This window comes from Ixodes scapularis, unplaced genomic scaffold (assembly GCF_016920785.2).
Source record: "Ixodes scapularis isolate PalLabHiFi unplaced genomic scaffold, ASM1692078v2 PGA_scaffold0__279_contigs__length_252992795, whole genome shotgun sequence".
NCBI lineage: Eukaryota > Metazoa > Arthropoda > Arachnida > Ixodida > Ixodidae > Ixodes > Ixodes scapularis.
This window is the reverse complement of record NW_024609835.1, coordinates 208,886,135-208,896,608: the sequence shown is the minus strand read 5'-3', so window position 1 is coordinate 208,896,608 and position 10,474 is coordinate 208,886,135. Positions and strand designations below refer to the sequence as shown.

Genomic DNA, 10,474 nt, shown 5'->3' with positions numbered 1-10,474 from the left:
GAGAGTTAAGAAACTTCCATGAGTCAGCCGGAAACTTCCTCAAGTCATCTGGATTGCAAGCCATTATTTCATTTCTTATTGTTTTAAAACTAATAAGCAGTGCATTGAAAGCTTCAAATATATTTACGTACCTATTTTACTAATAAACATTTTTTTACAGTTCTTGAACAGGAGAAAAATCATTTGCTTACTGGTGCGCAGCTATGGCTGTGTTACTTGAGAGCTTGCGATTGACAGGTGTTCAATATGTGGTGTACTTACAGACATGCAATAGCAATGCTTTGCTATGTTAACCATGTCATTTTATTCACACCAGCTTGGTGCAAAGGCCTATTTTTGCAACAGCGCTTGACTATATTGCAAAGACTTGACTCAAGAGACTGAAAGCCGCTAAGGCAACTAATAGGCCTTATGCGAAATAGCTTGGTGGTCTGACAACACTGAGAGCGTCGCCATATTGAGTTTGTCAATCGTCGTGAGAGAAAACCGAAGCCGCCCAAGCACTGGAGCATCGGAAACACCCCGTACGGGCAGTGTGCGATGGCAGGGCCGCGGTGTTTTCCGCCTTCCGACCATAGAATGTGGACAAACAGCCTGACTAACTTGCCTCCGCTATCGGACGAAACTCTCGGGGGCCTTTGCACGATGGCGACAACCTCGTCAAAGCAGCGGAGCAAGTCCTACGTCTTCGCTGTGGAAGCCTACACAGTGCCGTCTTCCGTGCGGACGAACATCTGCGATTCAAGGTACTGTGAACTATGGCCTCTTTGTTTAACATCGTAAATAGGTGCGGTGCTACTTTGTAATCAAAGAGTTGCGGCTGTATGCGTGTGTGGCGAGCGCTCTGCGTGCATTTCATAGCGCGCGCGGGCGTGGTATTGGCGCTTTAACACCGGCGATGCGATCTAGTCGCGCGATAACTTTCATTGCAAAAGCGACCATTGCGGGAAAGAAAGTGACACGATTTGAGCTGTCGCTACAGGCGCATTCCCACCGGCGATGTAAGCAGTGGTCACACCGGCCTTTTGCGATGCGATCTAGTCGCGGAGCGGCTGTTCGGAGCGAGAGTTTTCGAGAAGCGACTCGCCAACGAAGGCGTTGGACTCGCTCATCGCGCACGCCAGTGTGACTATCTAATTTTTTTGCGATGTGATCTAGTCGCATCGCGCGACTGCTTTCATCGCCGGTGTGCACACGCCCGAGATCGGACGCATGGGCCCTTGTTTCTTGCGACGCACTGACACGCTTGTGACAGTTATCGCATTGCAATTTGCTGTTTTCATCGCCTTTCTGCACCCCCTTCCCCCCCCTCGCAAACACGCACAATCGCTCTAACTGTGCAAATAAAGACCGTTATGAGCCATGCGAACACTTGACGCTGTCTCGTATGCTTGTCTGCTCTAGCGTTACAGCCCATGACAAAATGCTGTATGAGGGGGAGGGTGAGAGGAGGCCCTGGCAAAATGGTAGATTTTGGGGGGGGGGGGAAGGGGAGAAGCCGGGCCCCATGGGTTCCCCCCCTGGCTACGTAAGTGATTGTAGCGTTGTTATTTGTAGAAAAGCAAAAAGTATTTTAAGTGCAGCTTGTAAATTTTTTTTTTGTTATTGTTGCAGCTTTGGGATCGTCTACGGCCGAGCGGTGTGCTACCGGAGCCAGAAAAAAACTGGTCTGCCCTACAACGTCCTCCTGGCGTTCAAGGCTGACAGCGGTGAAGTTACAGAATCAAAATGCGCGTGCCCTGCTGGTGCAGGGGGTGCGTGCAGCCATATACTTGCTGTTCTACGGCTGTTTATTTTGTTGAAGAAAGAGGGATTTAAAGAGGCACCGCCTGAGCTCTCATGCACAGAACTTCCCCAACAATGGGGGCGCCCTCGCCGACAAGGCATCAAGCCGATGAGCGTCCAGGATGTAGACTGGAGGAGTTCTCGGGAGGGTGGCATGGAGATGGCAATGCCAGTGCAGCTCTACGATGCACGAGCTGAGAAGCAGGAGGACGAACAACAACTGCAGTCTTTTCATGCACTAGGAAGGGGCCTCGAGAACATTGGAAACTTTGATTTCGCGTCAGTTCTCCTAGCAGCACGAAGGCAGTCTGTGGAAACAAAACTCGGACCTGCCCCTGCCGGCTCTCCAATGTCCTACCAGCAAGCTCAACTACCCGCAGGCTTCACAACATTGATGTCTGACAACATTGTCATGGGAGCAGGCACCATCAGCTTGATTCCAGTACCGTCTTTCTTCAACAGAGCTTCACAGCCAACATTCCCTGGCGGGTTGAGCGCTCAAGAATTGAGCATATTGACAGTAAGTGTTGTCGATGCGGATGACGTGCCATCAAGGGTGTCATCAACAGTACTGCCACAGTGTTCATGCTGTTCTGTCGGGCGGTGATAGGGTAAATCATTTTGCTGGCTGTGAACAGTGTTCCACAACAACAATGGCATAAGTAAATGCGTCCTACATGTAATGCACAGCTCGTAAAGATAAACCACAGCCGGACTGAATGCACACTCTCTCTTACGGCCCGTGCAATGCGGCGTGATACTGCCTTTAGTACTATTGCGGACTCTGTTAGCTATAACACGGCAGCCGTGGCTTATCCCTACCCCTGCGACACATAGCAGTTGCCCTCTGAAACACCGCACCTAGTCTGTGCGCCAGAATTGTCCTTCCAGGTTAATGCCACACAAGGTCACAACCTGTAGTGAGCATGCGCAGGTGGAACAGTGGATGAGAAGAGCTGCAGCTCCTCATGCAGGACGGCATGCATGCTTCTGCAATTCCGAAGGTTGTATGAAAGCACAGGAATCCAGTCCGGCCGTGGACAAACAAACACACAAGTGTTGTAACACTTCACTAGTGTCGTACTGCACGAAGCACTGAACAACATTAAAATTTTGGGTCAAAATCAGATTCCATGTTGCGATGATCAGCGTAAACATCAAAGCAAGCTTCGCTTAACACCGATTCCCACATGATGTGGGGTCCACATATTTTATTCTGTCCTGCTTTGCTTTGGCGGCAAGCAACAATGTAGCTGCACGGTGTACGACCGCTCCAAAGCCAGCCTGGTCATGTGTAGCTGAATTTGCACTTGATGCCTAGGTGAGACCAGCTGCAAAACACAAAGCTAAAATGCATCTTAAAGCCTGGAAAGACTTTGATGCACATTATTTTACTTTTTGTGGAGGTGGTAAAAAGCGTTCACAGTTCAAGAGTGAAAGGTTGTTCCAGCTATCAGTCTCAACAAGTGCAGCGATTGTAAGGTGGGCTAAATTTGCAGATTAACATGTTGAACCAGCGAATGGCATCTGGCACGCCCCAGTGGGAGACAGGGTTAATTTAGACCACCTGGCAATTTTTGACAGCAACCCAACCCCAATCTGAGTTACACAGTGCCTTTCCGCATTAAGTCTCAGTCAAGTTGCGGGCAGCTCGGCCAATATTCAAACCCGCCGACTGGGGATCCATATGCTAGCACTTTGCATCTGAGCTACCTAGGCGGCTAGTGTGGCAAGTGTAAAATGCTGTGTTTTGTTTTTTTCGCAGGAAATCCAGCTTTCACCAGAGGAGGCGAGAGACCTGGAGCGTAATACCAGGCAGCAGCGACACAGTCAACGCTGGAAGAAAGCACGGCTGAACAGACTAACTGCATCGCGTTTCGGATGTGTCATCACACGCAAAGAGTGGACGGAGAAGGGCCTCAAGAACCTAATTGAGCCAAAGGACCTGACACGCGTTCGTGCTGTTCAGTACGGGATAAGAAACGAAAGCATGGCCAAGGACCGGTATGTTGCTGTGATGAAGAACTATGGACACAATGTGTCAATTCAGCCCAACGGCCTATTTGTAGATCCATCATGCCCCTGGCTAGGTGCAACGCCCGACGGACTAGTCTATGACCCAGAAGAGCTGTCGTACGGTATTCTAGAAGTCAAGTGCCCACATTCTCTCAAAGACAGTGAGCCAGACTATGCAAAGAAACAAAAGTTTTCTCTAGTTTTGGAGAGAATGACAAGCCACAGCTAGACAGAGACCACGATCACTATGCCCAGGTTGTGGGGCAGATGGCTCTGACTGGCTGTTTGTGGGGAGACTACGTTGCTTGCTCGGAGAAATGGATCGGCGTAGACCGTATTCGATTTTATCAAAATGAATGGCTCGAAATGCGCAAAAAGCTGGACAGCTTTTTCTTTGCATACAACCTTCCCTATCTTGTCAGGAGGCAGGACACGTGCTAGTGTCTAAAACAAAAGGCAATGGGTAAAAGCCACTTGGAGAGTGGAAATGCTTTCCTCACATTCCTAAGTAGCACACTTGACCGGCGTAAGCTAGAGCCATACCTGGCCCAAGCTTGCGCCGGTCAAGTGTCCTACTTGGGTTATGTACACATTGCGACATTGTTAGCGCAAACACAACATAACTGCATTTTCTCATTTACTTCGAACAAGTATTAGTGGGGTGCAAAATTTTACCTTTCCATTAAATAAAGTATTAGTGGGGTGCAAAATTTCCCTTTCCATTAAATAAAAACTAATTACACTGTTTCGATTTCATAAGGAAAAAACAATGTGATAGCTTTTTTGTGCTAACAACGTCGCACTCTGTACGGCACCATACATTTCAGCACTATCGTTATGGACTGCAAAGGCGCCCTGGTGTTGCCGTGTAGGTGGAACCTTGCGGATTGCTGTGTTTGCAGTAGTTATTGCTTTCCAACGTTCATTTCCAAGCTGTCTAGTGAGAGGTGTTAGTGCTAAAGATGTTGAGTTACGTACATTTCTGGATCTGCATGTTGGTGATATTCACTAGTCGCAGCTACTGCTGTAATGAGCAGACACTACTGCTAAACTGAAAGTGACATTTTGTACTAAATCTTATTTTGTTCACATTCAATATGGAACCGACAGATAAAGAAGAATCAGGAGCGCCATATTTATCTCTACTTTAAACACCGGTTCATTCGCACAGACTTCTTTCCATTTTAGTTTGTAATAACAGGTTTGCAATGTTCTAACATTATTTGTGCGACTGCTTGTGTGAATATACCATGTCTGCCTCATGCCAGTTTCAAGCACCCTGTCGCAAGATGAAGTGTTACTGTAGATTCTACACCAACTCGTTTGTAAATAAACCCGTTTGCTCACAGCAGCTGTGGGCACCGCGCACGTGCAGAGGCCTGTTTACGAACGAGCTACACATATACGCGTGCTCCGTTGCGAGGCCAGTGTTGCCGAATGGATGCGACATCGGAGACGTGAATTTTTGTATATGGCGGGAACGAAAAAGACGGGCAATACAAAAGCTTCAGAATTTATGCAGTTTTAATATCTTGTCGAGCTTTGGCACAGCATGCTATCGCACTACTCTGCAACTGCTACGGTGACCACATTCTAGAAACAAAAACGCATTCAATGCAACTATTTTCCCCCAAAAAATGCACAAGCATGGTGTCCAGGATAAGGATTTTTACTGCGAGGGAGAGATAGGGGTGATACTACGTCACACAACAAGAAAGTTATTTTGTGAAAGCCCACAGGCTAATATACATGTATGGCCTCCATACTTGTCACTACTCAGTCCACCATTTCAGGCATGCTACCCAAATGCTGAATAAGCGAGCACTGAAAATTGCTGAGGATTGCTGCCACAGTCCAAATCTGGTTAATCAGTGGAGCCAAGGTAAGAGGTATGGGCCGATCAAAAATGTGATACGCCTTTATCCTTTGTATCCTTCGCTCCACATGTATTCGCAGTGAGGCAATCTCTTTGGTTTCTTCGACTTGACTGGGCGAGAATGTGCGGCCCTTCAAAAATGGGGGCAAGTTCAGCTTCACACCTCTTTATTCCAAAAGGTCGTGGATGCGAAACCCTTTATCCGCCATTACGGCATCACCAGCATCAAACTCTAAGTCTAGAAATCCACTCCTTATTACACATTCTCTGTCTGAACTTGAGCCTGTAAAAAGCTCTGAAACAAAAGCTACAAGCCCGTTCGGAGAGACACCAATAAGGCCCTTGAATGTGTTTGTGGACTTGTATGACGAATAGGTAGATGACTGGAGAGACAAAGAAGAGGGCACCTCACACTTAATTTCAGTGGCATCCAAAATTACTCGTGTCGACGCATACTTTTCAGCAAACTCTGGTGGCATGGTCGCATCAACTGTTTCCCTAGGCGCCCACAGAGGCAACACGCTTAATTTGGCATACAGAAAGTTCAGCCACGATTTGCAAATTCTTGAGACTGTCGATTGTGCGAAAAAAAATCTATGAGCTAAATCTGCCTCAAATAGACCAAGGCGTAGCCGAACAAGAACTAAGAATAGTTCGTTTTCGGTGCTCAGCTTTCGTTTACGCCCCTTCAATGATCCTGTTCCACTGCTGCTCTCTGCGCGTAAAACGTTGCAGCCACCATCCCCGGGGTTGATGTAAAGAAGCAATTCAACAAAGTGTTTGTAACTTGGAAGGCCGGTATAGAACATAACGTCTTCATCACTGTCCTTGAATCGTTGAATAGTAAATGGAGAAGCGTCTTCTTTTTCTTGAGCAAGTTGGCAATCAAGAGAGAGCTTCTCTGCTTGCAGTTCCCGAATTGTTTCTCTTGCCATTTCCAACTGATGTCGGAGAAGTCCACACTCATCTTGAAGCCTTCCAATTTCTTTGTTCAAGCCTTGAATGATGCTTGCCAGACGTGCACTGTCTGTTGCAGGCAATGTGCTGTGGTCAGTAGGCTCCAGTGGGTTTTCAGCCGCAGCCTGCACTTCACTTGTGCAACACACCGCTGGATCATCCTGCATAGTGTTGTCTATTTGTTGGGATCTTGGCGCTGGTGCATTAGCCTTTAGCTGTGGCGGTGCACGCTTTTTTGGAGGCTTTCGCACTGTTTTCTTTTTGGAAAAGGAGAAAACGGATGGCACTGCCGTATCACGAAGGAGCTTTCGGCCACTCACAACGCTGGGTATGTAGTCACTTTCATGAAAGTGTTTTGAGCACAGCTTAGTCCACTTGCTTACTTGAAACTCGGGGCCTTCATCCCTTCTGATCGCGACAATCCATTTTTTGTAGACCATGGGATCTTTAGGGAAGCGATGGAAGGATACCTACAAGGAAAAAGCAGAAGGAAAGTTTAATGAAATATTTCAAGCAGGGCTCACTTTCACTCTGGCTCACAAATAGCCAAGCATAGTTGCGAATCAACAGCAGCGTTCGTGAATGAATGCGCGCAAATGCCATCGCAAATGTGTTGAAGTAACCCCACAGGCAACGTAAGCTGAAACGCTCGATTCGCCCTTAGTCTACGTATGCGGTTTCCACAAGCTCCATACTTTCTCAATTTGTCAAATGGTTCAAAGTACGGCGTCTTACCTATGCATTTCATATCTAGTTAGAACCACAGCTGTATAAAAACTGGCAGGTAGGCAAAGGAAGCACGAAGGGCTGTTTCAGCTCACGTCCCGATTGCAGAGTCGGGTACGGTCTTACGCGATCGCGCGGTTCGGCCGGTCCCTCGGAGGCCAAGGGCCCACGGCAAACATCTATGTCTCTATGAAGGGGCGATAAACAGCAAGGAACCGCGACATGTTCCCCTCGCCCAGCTTAATCCTTCCTCGTCGGCCTCTGTGACCGCCTCCAGATCGCTCCTGCCACCGAACTTACATAGTAGTAGTTTTCATATACAGAACACGGTAATTAAAAATCTGTATTGTTCTTTACTACACTTTGCGAGTGTAGTTGCTTTGACAAAGCGAGGGCTGGTCTGTCGGAAACATCTAATCCAGCCGCAACGTCGCCCGGCACGCAGAAAACATCGACTACTTTTTATGGCATTTCGTTTCAGTAAAAAGCCGCTACTCGGCCTGTACGTTCATCCAGTTAGGCAGACTCCACGTTACCGTGCAAAGAGAACGCCCCGCGCACCGTACAAGACCCTCGATCAGCGTGCTTGCAAACACTCGGTCCGGACAAGAGCAGTATGAAGCGACTTCACTCACCGCTTCTTCGGCACTTTCCGTCTGCTTCGTTTACCGCTAAGAAAGCAAACTTTGTACCACATACCTTATTTCCATTGCTGTCCTTGATTCCTCGCTGTTTGCACAACGGCGCGCAGCAGTGTACAGGCATTTTGCCGGTAACGAACGGAACGGACTCACAGCACGCAAACCAGACCGGCTCCGCTTCTCGCCAACATCAAAATGGCGGACAGGCTTCTTTTTGCATTCACCAGATGGCGCAGCTCATTTCGCATAAGGCCTATTAGTGTTGCAGTTCTTGATTGCCATGGTAAGTCATGGTTGTATCTTGACGTTAGCCCCCTCACATAGTTAGTCGCTGCAGTACGAATCGGCTTCAGTACTCGTCCTTACCACTCTATAAGGAGTTTAGCTATTCAAAGCCTTATGGCCTTTTGGGATTAAAATATCCAGGCCGTAACTGGGTGTCCTGTAATAGTTTTCAAGTCGTCTATGGTAAATCTTGCAAGACATCTCGCAGCCCAAGGACTGGGCGTTATGCCGGCTAGAAGACGGCTACAGGACGTTTCAAGACGTCCGGGCTATACAATATCTTGCCAAGATGTCCACAAAACGTCTTGTAGACCTTGCCAAGACAAATTTTAAGACATTTTTTGTGTAGGCCAGAATGATGGTGCATGAGCTGGGAAAAGGACGGCTAAACGACATCTTATGTGCCTTTTTAAGATGTTAAATAGACCTAACTAGAGGTGATGTAGTCGTCTTCAAGAGGTCTTCAAGACATCTTGCAAGACGTCTTGTAGCCCAAGAAAGGCTGGGCATTATCCCGACTAGAAGACGGTTACAAGACGTTTCAAGGCGTCTTGGGCTATATAACGTCTTGCCAGGATGTCTACAAAACGTCTCGTAGACCTTGCCAAGACAAATTTTAGGACATTTTGTTTTGTAAGCCAAAATAATGGTGCATGAGCAAAGAAAAAGATGGCTAAAAGACATCTTATATCCCTTTTTAAGATGTTAAATAGACATATCTAGAGGTCCTGTAGTCGTCTTCAAGAGTTCTTCAAGACATCTTGCAAGACGTCTTGTAGCCCAAGAAAGACGGGGCGTTAGCCCGACTAGAAGACGGCTACAAGATGTTTCAAGACGTTTTGGGCTATATAACGTCTTGCCAGGATGTCTACAAGACGCATTGTACATCTTGCCAAGACGTTTTTTAGCCGTCTTGTAGCCATCTTTGCGTTCAGTGGGTAACCTACCCTCCTCCTTCTCAAAAACTGCGCTTAAATTTGGCATTACAGAGGATTGTAAACGACTTTCATTATTTATCCCTCTGACACAATTTATGATTTTTTTTTCACATACTAAATCGATATTTTTATTGCTTTATGGATTTAGAAGATCACTTTAAAAACCTTTTCAAGTTAACCGAAATTATTAAAATAGTTTTTCTTACATATCTTTCCAGAGCTTCGTTGTATTACTGGGGTCAAGGCAACGGAGCGATTTGTCGAGGATGCCTCGGAAAACCTGCGAACTCTCCTCATGGTAAGCTGAGATAAACCAAGGCGGTCCCTCCTCTGCGAGGTCATCGCAAGGCTACAGGATGCAAAAGATGTCGAATAATAAGAAACATGTGCCTTGAAGTTTAGCCTTTGTTGTACTGCACTTATGTTTTTCAGCCCACATTTTCAGTAAATGAGGCCATTGGTCATCTTTTAGTATAAATTTTGTTTTAAGCGGCTAGGTGGCGAATCCACAATAAAATGAATACCACCCCTACAAAAGTTTATGGAGGAAGATATAAAAATATATTAAGTTCAGGGCCAAAACTATACTGCCGGGCTCACTGCTAAACCATGCTTAAAATATAATACTGGTGAGTGTTACAATAGCATGGCCTACAATAACGATTAATTGAGGGACCCTGTTCAATTCACATAAAAATCATCCCCAGAAACTTATACCATCGTAGGGTTACGCCATCTCTTATCGGGTTATGGCAGCGCTCCCACAGAAGCCCAAGCATTTTGTGCACAAATATGGCAGTAACACGGAAACGCTACACATTAAGAAATGTGCAATTATATTGCTCCATCCTACCATATACCGCTAATCTTGAGCCGAATTTTCAAGATGATGACGTGTAAATTGCAGGTTCCACTGTCGAATAAATAGTTTATATATTGCCGCAATAGATAGTACCAAGTTAATCGAACTTTACAAGTTATTCTTGGTTATAAACAACTCGTTATAATAATTTAAATTGAACAAGGTCCCTTTCCAATAGTATGGCAATGTCAGTAGTGTATAACATGTTTACTACATATGTAGAAAAATATATTTAGGAGGCAACTCAAGCACATTTTTGAGAAACAGCGATGTTCAAGCAAGCACAACTTAAAATTACAGCAAAATACACGATTTGTCACACCTGCAGTAATCACCAATAATCGATAATGTGCTAGAAACATTTTTGTTTCTTCTCAAAATTGTTTTC

General features: G+C 46.2%; 2 protein-coding genes across 2 annotated transcripts; one reads left to right on the top strand and one right to left on the bottom strand.

Annotated features, from left to right (window-relative positions):
- The first annotated feature begins 537 nt into the window (after positions 1 to 537).
- On the top strand, positions 538 to 4,443 carry LOC115320119. The gene is given in 4 exon segments (XM_040213061.3): positions 538 to 746; positions 1,615 to 2,305; positions 3,551 to 3,998; positions 4,001 to 4,443. Coding segments are annotated over 4 exon segments (1,587 nt in total). The 5' UTR covers positions 538 to 540; the 3' UTR covers positions 4,243 to 4,443.
- Positions 4,444 to 5,454: 1,011 nt separating this feature from the next.
- Positions 5,455 to 6,801, bottom strand: LOC120842039. The gene has a single exon (XM_040213060.1). It carries the CDS (start codon positions 6,799 to 6,801, stop codon positions 5,845 to 5,847), a length of 957 nt encoding a protein of 318 aa, XP_040068994.1. The 3' UTR covers positions 5,455 to 5,844.
- Between the last annotated feature and the right edge of the window lie 3,673 nt (positions 6,802 to 10,474).

Excerpts from the sequence above, each read along its gene's own strand:
- LOC120842039 (XM_040213060.1), bottom strand. The coding sequence starts at position 6,801 with ATGCAGGATGATCCAGCGGTGTGTTGCACAAGTGAAGTGCAGGCTGCG.